Genomic DNA, 14,587 nt, shown 5'->3' with positions numbered 1-14,587 from the left:
AAAGTGCACATCTACAGACGTTAAAACATTTGATGCTGGTATGTAAAAATGTATAACATTTTGTTTGCATTAGTTATTATGGGTGTTTTTTTCCTAATTTTTATTTATGTTGCTTTACAAATTGTCATTAGCTGTTGTAAGAAAATCAAATGGTACACAAGATGGGTCCGAAGGAATAGCAACTTTGGAACCTGTCCTTACTGTGGATCCTCCAAGGGATTTATTTGGTAATATACTGGAACTTGATAGTTTTTATTCACTGCAACTATTATAATACATAGTACATAGTTACATAGGTTGAAAAAAGATCTAGGTCCATCAAGTTCAACCTTCTTCCACCAATTGTACATTTTTTCACTAAAGTAACTATAACCATAATGTTATGTGTATCGAGGAAATCATCCAGCCCTTTTTTAAAAGCTGTTATAGTGTCTGCCACTACTACCTCTTGTGGTAGGGCATTCCACAATCTGGCTGCTGTAACTGTAAAGAACCCTTTCCTGTTTAGGTGCCGGAATTGCCTTTCTTCCACCTGTAATGAGTGACCCCTGGTCCTTAGTATTATTCACTATAGTATTACGCATACTATTACGCAACTGGTGTATTCTTTTTTTTCAGATGACTTGGATTTTCTATTTTTAGCATATCTTTGCATAGCCATTAGATAAAATATTTATCTGCTGAGTAAGGAAATGTTGAACTTTATGATTTTTCTTTTGATTTACAGTTAATCAGCTTTCCAAGTAGGGCCTCGTGCATGGCTATAGTGAAATACGGACTGAAATATGGATCTAAAGCTTACATAAATATGGTTTTACTTATATGTAGCTCAGATTTATGTCAGTATTGTGTTAGAATTTTCTGTTTTTTGCAGAATTAGTTGTTTCATTATTCAGCGTCCGTACATTCATCTATGTTTTTCCCTATATTGCAGATAAAAACAATATGTAACTATGCAGGATCCCTTTTTGTAAGGCTCTTGTGACTTCTAGTGGAGATTACAACTATTGTATGGGATGCAAACATATGGTTTTAGAAATATATTTACAGGTTTTATTCATTAGTTTCCACATTGCACAAAGATTTTGCAAAATCAATGTCATAGTTTAATCTGAGTCTTAGTGATGGTGTTTTGAGGTGGCATTATGAAAGCTATTAGCATCCTCTAATATTATAGTTTTTTTTCCAATTTCCTTAGTAAGCCAACTAACTGAATGTCATATTGCAAAGTGAATCAATATAAAATATCAAATTATAAATATCCAAAACATTTTACTGAGATTTTCTGGATTGACAAAAATTAGCTTAATTGTATGAAAATGGCCTAAAACAACAAAAGAACTTAAGTGGCTGTGGCGTCATTTACCTCAATGTTGAATGGTGGCAGACTGCTTAGGCCAGTGATTGGCTGCACTGTTAATGTGGGTAGAGAAGTAAACGGAGTGCGGTGAAGGCCACCAAAGCAACATTGGGGGAATCTGAAGTAAATAACATTTTTGTTATTTCTATGCCATTTACTGCATTTATTAGAACGAGTTAGATTCCTCAGCTGGCCATTAACAAATATATGTTAGCCGAATGTGTTGATTTAATGCGGTCAACCAACAATACAATATGTAAGGGAGCCATCTGACATACAGTGGCATATGTCAACCATAGTGTCTCATGGTAAAAAAATCATATACTTTATACTTTTTTTTACTGGATACCATTATATGAAATAGCAGAGAATATACAGCATATTTTAGTTTTAATATAGTGAAAGTGAAAAACTTTTCTGCTACTTGTACGTTGTTTTATATTACCTTCCTTTAGACTATGTTCCCACAATGAGCTTTTGGTGAATTTTTGATGTTGCTAAATTAGGTTACTTGCGTTTTCATTGCGTTTTTGAGTGTGTTTCTTTACAAGCATTTTTATTGTATTTTTATCGTGTTTTTGACATTGTGTTTTTGTTTCTTGTTAGTATGTCATGGTTTAAAAAAAGCTGCTTTGTTTTTGATACTTCCTGGTATTTGGCTTTGACAAAATTTTACTAACACAGTCATATGCGGACAACATGCAATATTGAATCACACTAAAAATGTGCTTTTTTTACTTGTGGATTTATCGCATCTCATGCAAGTCTGTGGGAAAAATCGACACATAAAACTCAGGGTACCCGCAAGAGAAATTCACATGTTGCAGATTTGAAACACGCACCGCAGGTCAGTTTACGCTATGTAAAAAAAAGCACAGTGAGCATGAGATTTCTATAGATCCCATCCATTTTGCTGAAACTGTAGTACGCTGCATTTTTGATGCACGAAAATACGCAGTGTAAAAAACTCACCAAAAGCTCATCGTAGGCACACAGCCTAATACTTAACCTATTGACAATAGTAAAATAACTGTAATGTAATCGCCGCCAGGGTAGGATCCCACTCAACAAATTTTTATGCCACAAATCCATCTGCAGATTTCAGTAGCAATCTGCTACAAAACATATGTATAATATGCTGATTTTTCAGTGGATTTACTGTAGATAAAAATTTACATGCCACAGGTATATTTCCATAAGGAACAATTCAACAGCATGTGGATGAGATTTAACAAATCTAATGCACATGCTTAGTACTGTGCAAATCAGCTGCTAAAATACACAGCATGTCCACCTCATGTGGACCTACCTTAATGGATATACACATAATGTTCAAGTAAACCTTTTAAAGTTAAAATTGGTTGTTTGGGTGGAGTATGCATTTTCATAAAACAACTAGTGGTTTCCAAAAGAGCAATTAAATGTTTTAGAATCTTTTGTTCCATTTCATTAAATTATATTTTAGGTAAACATTTTCTGTTTGAAAAATGCATTTGTATTCTTTCACAGACCGGAAAGTTCTTAGACAGCTCTGTTGTGGCATTCTGTGAATTCTTGCCCTAGGTGGCACATTGTAGTTATAGAAAACCTTGAGACCACACTGCTGAACGTTTTGCTGGGACCGCACCCAAATACTTTATGAGCACTGTAATCTGTGACTGTCAAAATTGATTGCAGAAATGAACCATAGAACTATTGGTATGTCATTCAGCCTACTGGGCCCGAGAAATATATGGCATTTCTGGGTTCATGTCTGGCATGACAGTTATACAGTACTCTAACCTAGTCTGCATCAGTACCTGCAAACATATCTAGAGTACAGGGCTCAGGATTACTGGTGTTATTGTAGCTTTCATTCCAAATATATACAACTTTTCTTAGATAATGAAATGTCTATATCATATAGACACACTAGTTTTATTAATCATATTAACTTGCAACATTAATATGACTTAAACATGTCTATGAATTTGTAGTATTTCTCAATGCAAGTACCATTATGTAAAAGAAATAAAATATTGTAGGAGTGATAGTAATATTGGCTAACCAGAAAAAATGTATTTGCAAGCTTTCAGAGCACAGAGGCCTCTTCATCAAGAAAGGTTACAAATGAATGACTAACAAAAGAGCACAACATATGAAACATAAATGGAGAAACAAATGGGTTTAATTCTGCGCTGCCATGTAGAAAGGATGAAGGATGCTAACTCGAGTATAACTGGTTTATTTAGTCAACACATTTTGAAGTATACAGACTTCTTCCTCAGGACAACCATGATCGTGGTTATATTGAGTCCTTGTATCAATAAATTACAAGTGGTTGGATATCCATATTTTCTATCTGTCTCTTGTTCTTAAAAATATATTTCAGTATTAAGACATTGCCATACTGTGTACTGAACCAGAGAATTATATTCCTACAGGTGTATCAAGCTCTTTACTAGTGTTGAGCCACCCCCGTAGTGTTCGAGTTCGGTTCGGTTCGTCGAACACCCGTGTGTTCGCCGAACTGTTCGTCGAACTGTTCGTCGAACACCTTCGAACACCGTTAAAACCAATGGCAGGCAAACAAAAACACATAGAAACACATAGAAAACACCTTCAAAGGTGTCCAAAAGCTGACAAACTGCTCAGAAGACACAACTAACACATGGAAAAGTGACAAGTACATATAGTCATGCGAAAAGAAAAGAGGTGGAGGAGTAAAAGGAGGGGGAGACACAGATATAGGCATGTCATGCCCTTCTAAAATCCAAAAAGTGAGAAGCCGACACGTTCAGTCCGCTCCTGCCCGTGCCACCTCCGTGTCGCCGGGTTTGTGCCAGAGCCGCGGTGAACCCTGACGGCCAGCCCCCCTCTCCCAATACTGGTGCCTGTCCGCTGGTGGGTCGAGCGAGCCCCCCTGTGGTGGAGACAGCTCTAAGCTTTTTAATTTAAATTGTCTCTCTAATTTGAATAAATACACTTTAAATCCATTTACAAGGATCTATTGGAGGGCAAGTCTCATGCCAGCAGCCGCGTAATTCCAGCTCCAGTAGCGTCCACTAAAGCTGCTGCAGTTAAAAAGCTTTTATAAGGATCGAGCTCGGCTGTCCACCGCAATGCATCCTACTGCCAGTCCGAGCCCCTATGCCTTGGGGTGCCTCCTGATGCTCTTCACTAAGTATCCCGTGGTCCCGAAGCATTTCCTTTGAAAAAATGAAGTGTCCAAACTACAGGTGGTGTAGCTTGCTTAACAGCCGGGATAATCCGCTGACTAGCAGACCCTGCTACTAGGCACAAAGTATTTCCTGGGCTAGATGCAGTTAAAAATTTGTAATTAGATACTCTCGTTGGATGCTGAGAAAGCATTCCATAGAGTCTCCTGGCACGCCATATATGATTCTCTTAAAAAGCTTGGGGTAGGGGTCTAGGGGACCCTTTTATAGCCAAAATCACGGCCCTGTATCTCAATACGTCACCTAGGCTGAAGATAAATGGAACTGTAGCACCCTGAGGGCTCGGTTGCTACAGAGGTATTGCACCTCACCCAGAGGTGTGATATCTCACTCTCAGGTAAGGATGTAGTGTGGATCAGGACCCGACACCTGCATGCATTACACCACATTGCCGTGGGGCAGGGCGACCAATATGCCCCTGAGATGGGCACGACAGTCCCTGTCCCTGGCTGGAGTGGGGGCAGGGAACACTGAGGAAGGGGAACCCTGTAGTGCAGGAGCAGGGAGGAAGCAGTTCCTGGGTGCATTGAGAAGGGAGTATAAAAGGTGGGCACCATCTTAGTTCAGTGCAGAGAAGTCTGAGCAGAAGTGGCAGGGAGCAGGGGCTCTGCATGAGCTCTGCTCCGGAGGCGGGCCTAGTAACAGAGGCCCAGGCCTGGAAGAGGGAGAAGGAAGGAAGAGGAGCGGAGAAGGCTCCAGGAACGAGGAACAAAGGGATCTCAGGGGTGCGGACGGGCGAGTCGCCACCGCACGCCCGAATCCACCTGCGTGGAGGGGTCAGGCCAAAGGGGGAGACCGGTCCCCGAAATTAGTGGAGGCAGGAAACGACCCTCAGCTAGAAACAGGAGGCTGTGACATTTTATGTGGCGCAGCCCCTCGCTACACCCGCTAGGAAGGCACCACATAGGGTCAGGGAAACTGGCGCCAAGTTTACCAAGAGGAGGCCCGAGGCAGCCGGACAGAAGGGTTGGTAAGAAAGGCCAGACAAAGGACACACAAAGGGGTTCCTGTGAAGCACTCCAAAGTTATCTGGGAGTTGTCTGAGCCCCTCACCTGGTGAGCACAGTACGACGTGGGCAGCCGTTACCTGCAGACGTGGTCTGGATAATAAGAACTGTGAGTAAAGGACCTGGACTGCATCACTGACTCCGTGTCATTACTGCTGCTGCCCTGCACCATCACCCCCATCCTCCGCATACACTGCCCTGAGGCTATACTCCTCCCGTGGGGAGTTATGCTACGCTCTGCTGCACCCACAACACCAGCCTCAGCGGTCTGCCCTGGAGCGGCGGTTCACTCTGACCGCAATCCACGGGTGGCGTAGTCGGACATTTAAACATCAAAACCACATAAATAGTTCCGCCACTGGTTTGACCACCCTGAGCCACGGAACCGGGTTGCCGCCACGGAGACTACAACCACCAGCATCCACCAAAAAGGGTCCGGCTCCGGGTGTCCCAAGGCCCAGGGGGCGCGTCAGAACATTTTCATCACCTTTCACAATCACCAATGGGACAAGGCAGGGATGTTCTCTGTCCCCTCTCTTATACATCCTAGTGACGGAGCACCTGCTCTCATCAATTCGCCATAACCCCAATATTAGGTGGATTGAGGTGGGAGGCACCGAGTACAAGTGCTCTCTATTTGCTGATGATGTCCTAGTATATGTCACTCAATCACATATATCCATCCATGCTGTTATGGCTGAAATAGATCACTTTGTTACATGGTCAAATTTTAAAATCAATGCAGCGAAGTCTGAGGCCCTCGATGTCTCCCTCCCCAAATCCATATAGGATTCCATCCAGTCCAACTTTCCCTTTGCCTGGCCCTCACAGGGTATCAAATACTTAGGAATTCCTATTCATAGAGACCTCTCCCATATATGTTATCTTAATTTTGGGCCCTTTATTGAACAACTCCATACAGACCACGGTTGGCAAGTTAGAACTGTAAGATTCACTACGTGAACCACTGGTGTTTTGTGGAAAAGCACATGTACACTGTGTTCCAAATTATTATGCAAAAAGTGTTTAGGAGTGATAAGGGAAGAATTTGTTTGTTTGTCAGTTAAACTCATTGATGGTGATGTGTGTCAGGGCTCTTTATATCACTGTAAGCAATTGCAGACACCTGTGCTAATTAGTTTGGCAGGTGTGTCCAATGAAAGGCAAGACTACTTAAGAAGGCTGTCTCACATTATTAAGCAGCCTACATTTTCTGCCAAAATGGGAAAGAAAAAGGATGTGTCGGCTGCTGAGAAGCAACAAATTGTGGAGTGTTTAGGTCAAGGCATGACTACAATCAACATTGTGCGATGATCAGGATGAAGTGTCTTGGCAATCAAGAAGTATGTAGCTGATTCACAGTACACATGTGTGCGTGCTGATAAGGGCAAATTGAGGACTCTCTCCTACAGGCAATTACGTCAGGTTGAAAGAGCAGCGGCAAAAAAGCCTTGTCATAGCAGCAGACAAGTTTTTGAAGCTGCTTGTGCCTCCAACGTCCCCCGAACAACAAGATGCAGGGTCCTTCAGAGGTTTGCAGCTGTGCATACGCCATCCTGTCGACCTCCTCTATCCACTTCACACAAGCAGAAACGGCTCCAGTGGGCCAAACATTACATGAAGACTGATTTCAAAACTGTTTTGTTCACGGATGAGTGCCGTGCAGCGCTCGATGGTCCAGATGGATGGAGTGGAGGATGGCTGGTTGATGGACACCCCACGCAAACACGGCTACAGCGCCAACAAGGAGGAGGTGGAGTAATGTTTTGGGCTGGAATCATGGGGAGAGAGATTGTCGGCCCCTTTAGGATCCCTGAAGGCGCTAAAGATGAACTCCATAATGTATGTGGATTTTCTCAAACAGCACTTCCTGCCATGGTTCAAGAAGAAGAACCGTGTATTTCACAGCAAGATCATTTTTCTGCATGATAATGCACCATCTCATGCTGCACATAAAACATCTGCATCTCTGGCTGATATGGGCATAAAAGGGGACAAACTTATGGTGTGACCCCAATGCTCCCCTGACCTCTACCCCATTCAGAACCTTTGGAGCATCATTAAAAGGAGTGTCTATGATGGCGGGAGGCAGTTCACATCTAAGCAACAGCTCTGGGAGGGTATTCTGTCCTCATGCAAAACAATTGAAGCAGAAACCATCCAAAACCTGACAAATTCAATGGACGAGAGAGTTCAGAAGCTCCTTTCGAACAAGGGGTCCTATGTGAAAATGTAACATCACCTAGAATAAAGTTTTGAGTTGAAAACTGTTTGATTTCAGTTTCTAACAACCTGCTAATGCTTATAATTTCAAAAATGACCATTTTTTTGGTCTTTATTAAAATGAAAAGGTTGATCGAAAAGTTTGGGGGATCTAAGAGTGTGGCAACCCAGTAGTCATGATTACTTCGAATTCTGACAATATGAGGGTCATGCTGCAGGTAGTGCAGCAAGAAGGCACTTATGTGTCTTGCGCATCTCGGAGCCCCAAAATTATTTTCCGGGCTAGATGCAGCTAAAAATTATTATTAATTTTAAATCTGGTGAAGCTTTAGTATAGATGGCCTAATAGGATCAGTGCTGCACACTGCTACAAAGCCCAAATTATTTTCCAGTCAAGATACAGATAAACATGATTAGTAATTTTAAATCTGGTGGAGCTTATTATAGATGGCCTAATAGAATCAGTGCTGCACACTGCTACAAAGCCCAAATTATTTTCCAGCCAAGATACAGATAAACATGATTAGTAATTTGAAAGCTTAAAACGGTTGGTAGGGTGATTTTAACCAATCATCAAGCTTTTACTCTCCCCAGGATGACACAGGGGTAGAAAAGTCGTTTCGGATCCATGATTTGTTCATCTTTATGAACGTGAGTCTGTCTACATTATCAGTGGAGAGTCGTGTGCGCTTATCTGTCAGCACACCACCAGCAGCGCTGAACACACGTTCAGACAGAACGCTGGCTGCGGGGCATGACAAGATCTCCAAGGCGTAAGTGGCTAGCTCCGGCCATTTATCCAGATTGGAAGCCCAAAAAGAGCAAGGGTCCAGTGACACAGTCGTGGCTTCAATGTTTACTTGGAGATACTCCTGTACCATCGTCTCTAGGCGTTGACTATGTGTCAGACTTCTTGTCTCCTGTGGCCTTGCAAAGGATGGGCTAAAAAAGTGGTGAAATGATTCCGCAAAATTGATGTTACCAGCAGATACTGTGGTTCTGTTACGGTTTGAGTGCTGAACACTTGATGGTCCCACGGTTGGCAAGTTGGAACTGTGAGATTCACTACGTGCACCACTGGTATTTTGTGGAAAAGCACATGTAAGATTCTGCAACAGTCTCTGCTGATGCTCCTGCATGCGTGCATCCCTTTCTATGGCAGGAATAATTTCTGCAAATTTACTTTTGTACCGGGGATCTAACAGTGTGGCAACCCAGTAGTCAGGATTATTTCTAATTCTCACAATTCGAGGGTCATGTTGCAGGTAATGCAGCAAGAAGGCACTCATGTGTGTTGCGCATCCAGGAGCACCAAGTCCCTGTTGTGTTGGTGGCGAGGTAACAATCATGCTTCCTTCCTCTGTCCTCTCCCCCCAACCTCGCACAACAGAAATGTGATCAAGGTCTCCCTCATCTGATGAGTCTTCCATCAGTTCGTCTTCCACTTCTTCCTGGGCTCCTGCACCTTCCTCACTAGTTTGGCTGCTACCATGCGCCCTGGTAAAACCATCTCCCCCACCCTCACATGCCTGCCGCCTTGGTGCTGCCGACCGTCTGGACCTTGCAGATGTTAGCCCTTCCGCATACAACTCCTCCTCCTCTACTTCCTCCACCTCCTCTTGTGCCACCACCTGACTCCGAATTCTGTTTAACATGTGCTCCAGCATGTAAATCACCGGAATAGTCATGCTGATAATGGCATCGTCAGCACTAAACATCTTCGTCGCCATTTCAAAACTGTGCAGAAGGGTGCATAGGTCCCTGATCTGAGACCACTCCTCCAGCGTGATTTGCCCCACCTCTGGATCTCGTTGGCCCAGGCTATACGTCAGAACGTATTGCACCAGGGCTTGTCGGTGCTGCCACAGTCGTTGCAACATGTGCAGAGTTGAATTCCACCGGGTAGGCACATCGCATTTTAGCCGGTGAAGTGGCAGGCCCAACGACTTCTGTAGAGATGTAAGTCGCTGAGCTGCGGGATGCGAACGGCGAAAGTGAGCACACAGTGACCGTGCCCTCTGCAGAAGGCCATCTAGTCTGGGATAGTGGGCTAAAAATTGCTGGACAACCAGGTTCAACACGTGAGCCATACAAGGCACGTGTGTGACATTGCCCCGGCGAAGGGCCGCACCCAGGTTTGCAGCATTGTCGCACACGGCCTTCCCTGGTTTCAGGTCCAGTGGAGACAACCATTCATGAAATTGGTTCTCCAGAGCTGACCACAACTCCTCAGCTGTGTGACTCACATTTCCCAGACATTTCAATGTAAAAACCGCCTGATGACGTTGAGCCCTACTGCCAGCATAGTAAGGAGGTGTGCAGGATCCCTTCTGCGCAGTTAGAAAGCTTGTGGCATGACCAGACAGGCTTTGGGTGCAGGTGGAAGACCGAGAGGAGGTTGAGGAGGCAGAAGCAGTGGAGGAACTTTGACATAAAGAGGATTGACGCACAACTCGTGGGGACGGCAAGACTTGGACAGCAGCCCCTTGTCCTGCTGTCACCATAGTTACCCAGTGCCCAGTCAGCGACATGTAACGCCCCTGTCCATGCCTACTCGTCCAAGTGTCTGTGGTGAAATGCACCCTGTCACACACAGAGTTTCTCAAAGAAGCGGTGATGTTGTGTGCGACATGCTGGTGGAGCGCAGGCACACCTTTCTTTGAGAAGTTGTGCCGACTGGGCATCTGGTACTGGGGCACTGCGACGGACATAAGGTCTCGAAAATCCTCTGTGTCCACCAGGCGGAAAGGCAGCATTTCTGTAGCCAAGAGCTTGCAGATGGTGAAATTCAACCTCTTAGCTTTTTCATGGCTAGGAGGAAATGGTCTTTTACTTGTCCACATCTGAGGGACCGAGGGCTGGCTATTGTGCTTAGACGGGGTTGATAAGGGTGTCCCCGGCAAACTGCCGGTCTGTGAGGAAGATGCAGGCGGACATGTTAGGTTGCCTTGATCCAAAGGTGGTGCTATCGATGTCGGACAGCGCTCAACACCAGCTGGTGTTACCACCTCCAAAGAAAATGATGACCTGCCAATCACGCTGGCTGTTGCGGGTAAAGAGGTGGCAGGTCTGCGCCCCAAAACAGGTGTGACTGCTGTCCCCCCAGTCACAGAGGATGAAGAGGCCGCGGATGCACAAGATATGGCAGACGGCGGTTGGCCCGGCCGGCTAGGCCGCATTGTAGCACACTGAGCTTCCCACTGCAACTTATGCTTCATGTCCATGTGCCGGTTCATGCATGAAGTACTCAAACTATGTATTTTTTGGCCTCTACTTAGCTTTTGCTGACAAATGTTACAGATAACATGAGTTGGGTCATCTTTATCGATCTGAAAAAATGCCCAGGCTATGCAAGGCTTAGCACCCATGCGACCTGAAGAGCCACCACGACTTGTGGTGAGAGGCAGAGTTGTGTTTGAGGATGCAGTTGTTGACGTGCTTCCAGTACTACGTCTCTGTCCAGGAAGGCGCAACCTGACCTCGTCGTCACTAGCATCTTCCTCCACCTCCTCTGCTGACCTCATCTCTTGGCTGACTGTGGGTTGACAGTAAGTGGGATCTCCAACCTCATCATCATCACCCTGTGCGTTATCACACCCGTCGTCCTCAGAGCCAACCTGTTCCTGCCCTGACAAAAAACTAAAGTTGTCGCTCCAATCAGGTATTTGAGTCTTATCATCGTCTTCCTCATTGTCTCAACCAACAGGAGTTACAGTTTGGGAATGAGGGTCTACATTATGGTCAGAACCTTCTGCGTCTGGTCCTGGATCCGACTCATAAAGATTCTGGGCATCATTGCAGATCATTTCCTCGTCTGGATTCACAGAAGCGCTGGAGTCGACCTCTGATTCCCAGGCTATAGTATGAGTAAACAGCTCTTCAGACTCAACCATCTGTTCTACCTCATACTCAGACGGGCAGCTGGAGATTTGGGAGCTGTGAGGAAGCAAGTGCGATTGGGGTGACACCTTTGAGGACTGGAGTATTTGTGATGTTGAAGTTGATGTGGAGGAGAGCCCACTTAAAGGAGCACTTGATATCCGTTGAAGCACCTGCTGTTTTTGTGCCTCATCTGGAATTTGTAGCGATTGGCATGGCCGTAAGAAAGGGATCTTATCACATTGTCCGCTAAAAGAAGTAGACATTTTAGTTTGGCTGGAAGATGGTCTTTCTTCTGCAGATGTTACTGTTGCTTTAACACCTACCCCACGGACACAACCTTTTTTCCCCTTCCCAACACGCCTATTCCCCTTTCCACCAGCAGCAGGCCTTTTTCCACTCATTTTGGTGGTTAACTAATTAACAACTCTGGAGTTGTTTGCACAAAAAAACAATGGATGGGAACCGAGCAGAGCTGAGTGGCCAAACTGTGGTATTAGGCCAAAACTATTGGCTGGGTTAGATGCAGAAAAAAATTATATTCAATTTGCAACCTGATGGAGGTCAGTATAGATGGACTAATAGAGAAAGTCCCACACACTGCTAGAAGGCCAAATATTTTTTCAGAGCTAGATGCAGAAAAAAATATATTCAGTTTGCAACCTGATGGAGGTCTGTATAGATGGATTAATAGAACAAGTCCCACACACAGCTAGAAGCCCAATATTTTTTCAGAGGTAGATGCAGAAAAAAATATATTCAGTTTGCAACCTGATGGAGGTCAGTATAGATGGACTAATACAACAAGTCCCACACACAGCTAGAAGCCCAATATTTTTTCAGAGGTAGATGCAGAAAAAAATATATTCAGTTTGCAACCTGATGGAGGTCTGTATAGATGGATTAATAGAACAAGTCCCACACACAGCTAGAAGCCCAATATTTTTTCAGAGGTAGATGCAGAAAAAAATATATTCAGTTTGCAACCTGATGGAGGTCAGTATAGATGGACTAATACAACAAGTCCCACACACAGCTAGAAGCCCAATATTTTTTCAGAGGTAGACGCAGAAAAAAATATATTCAGTTTGCAACCTGATGGAGGTCTGTATAGATGGATTAATAGAACAAGTCCCACACACAGCTAGAAGCCCAATATTTTTTCAGAGGTAGATGCAGAAAAAAATATATTCAGTTTGCAACCTGATGGAGGTCTGTATAGATGGATTAATAGAACAAGTCCCACACACAGCTAGAAGCCCAATATTTTTTCAGAGGTAGATGAAGAAAAAAATATATGCAGTTTGCAACCTGATGGAGGTCAGTATAGATGGACTAATACAACAAGTCCCACACACAGCTAGAAGCCCAATATTTTTTCAGAGCTAGATGCAGAAAAAAATTATATTCAATTTGCAACCTGATGGAGGTCAGTATAGATGGACTAATAGAATGATGCTATGCCCAAAAGATTTTACTTCACTAGGTGCAGTAAAAAAATTGGTATTCTATACACAGGTGGTATATCTTGCAACACAGATAGGCTACTCCACTGACTAACACACACTGCAATAGGCTAAAAAGGATTAGCTTTGCTAGATTCAGCCAAATGCTGTGAAAAAACTTGCACAGCACTGGCACAGACCTGCCTGGCAAAAACTGATAGGAACTGATGTAACCTAGTCCTGAAAAGGACTCCAATTACAATTAGTCTTTACTCCCACAATCTATCTATTTAAGAGCACAGACCTGCCTGATAAAAGTCGTAGGAAATGCTGTAACCTAGTCCTTAAAAGGACTGCAATCACAACTATTCCCTACTCCCAAGCTATCTGTAGATTTGTGCGAAAATTGGCTTGAAATTAACAAGGTATAGCGCACACAGCAACAGCGGTGCCGTCTAACACGCAGCTGCAGCAGTGAGAAAATGGTGGCGACGGGGAAAATGGCTTGGTCTTATAGGGCAAGGACATGTGACATACACTGCCAATGACACATGCCCTTGCTTGTGTGAAAAAAAGCACTTCGCTCCGTGTGTGCGCTGTTGATAGGCTGACAGATTGCACCTCCCCACTGTAAATGCGGGAAAGAGAAAAAAAAAATGGAGATCTTCATTGTTCCTGCAGAGATCCATCCCCTGCCCCTCCCCCCACCCCGCTGTACACTCAAACTGCGTATTAACATTAATTTTCATCATTACTGAGAAAAAATCCAGTTATGATTTTGGTGCACGAACAGTTATCGAACATAACCTCGAACAGCCGAATTTTTCTCAAATTGTTCGTGTTCGCCGAATGGCTCGAACACCGCCCAAAACAGCTCGAATTTGAGATTGGCGAACAGTTCGAGTAGAACAACGCTCATCTCTACTCTTTACTTAATGCATGTATGTGTAGATTCATCCCGGTTTGTAGTTTCTGCTTAGTTTCTCCAACATAAGTTCCTTCAGGGCATCTTGTACACCATTTACGATCACAGACCCTACACCCAACACACAACAGGCAGGGCTGTATTTAGAGTTCATGCACCAGGCACATTTTGTGCTCACATTCCCTTTTAGTGAGTAAGAACACATGCCTGCTCCTTGGGTCCTTGTTGCAATGCCGTCAATCACCTGCCCAAAGAGCAAATAGCTTGTTCATCTGGAGGTTATCATAAAAGTCATTGGTAGCACATTGCCCATGTAAATTGTTGATGTGCTACCGATAACATGATGCGGTACAGGGACAGAATGATTGTATTACATGTCATTTTGCCCCCATCAGTTTATGAGGGTCTGTTTGACCTGGCCAGTAAATAAGCGCAAATATTTGATTGGTGCCTGTTAATAGGCCTTTAGACCAACAGCTATCCCTCCTGATGCCTCTATACATCACACAACATTTTGGGTTCACCCTTCC

At 44.1% G+C, this 14,587-nt stretch overlaps 1 protein-coding gene across 38 annotated transcripts in view; it reads left to right on the top strand.

Moving 5' to 3' along the window:
* Positions 1-14,587, top strand: part of ABI3BP (ABI family member 3 binding protein) — a 436,219-nt gene that overhangs the window by 251,391 nt on the left and 170,241 nt on the right. For 26 of the 38 annotated variants that reach the window (XM_073664653.1, XM_073664641.1, XM_073664649.1 and 23 more), the window contains one exon: positions 132-227. The exons of the other annotated variants lie outside the window; for them this stretch is intronic. In XM_073664653.1, coding sequence (XP_073520754.1) covers positions 132-227 — 96 coding nt within the window. The remainder of the gene's footprint in view (positions 1-131; positions 228-14,587) is intronic. 38 annotated transcript variants of the gene reach the window in all.

This window comes from Phyllobates terribilis, unplaced genomic scaffold, assembly GCF_046119375.1.
Source record: "Phyllobates terribilis strain yellow unplaced genomic scaffold, ASM4611937v1 Scaffold_2__4_contigs__length_985480577, whole genome shotgun sequence".
Taxonomy (NCBI): domain Eukaryota; kingdom Metazoa; phylum Chordata; class Amphibia; order Anura; family Dendrobatidae; genus Phyllobates; species Phyllobates terribilis.
The sequence above is the reverse complement of the archived record's forward strand: the minus strand, read 5'-3'. Positions and strand labels throughout refer to the sequence as shown.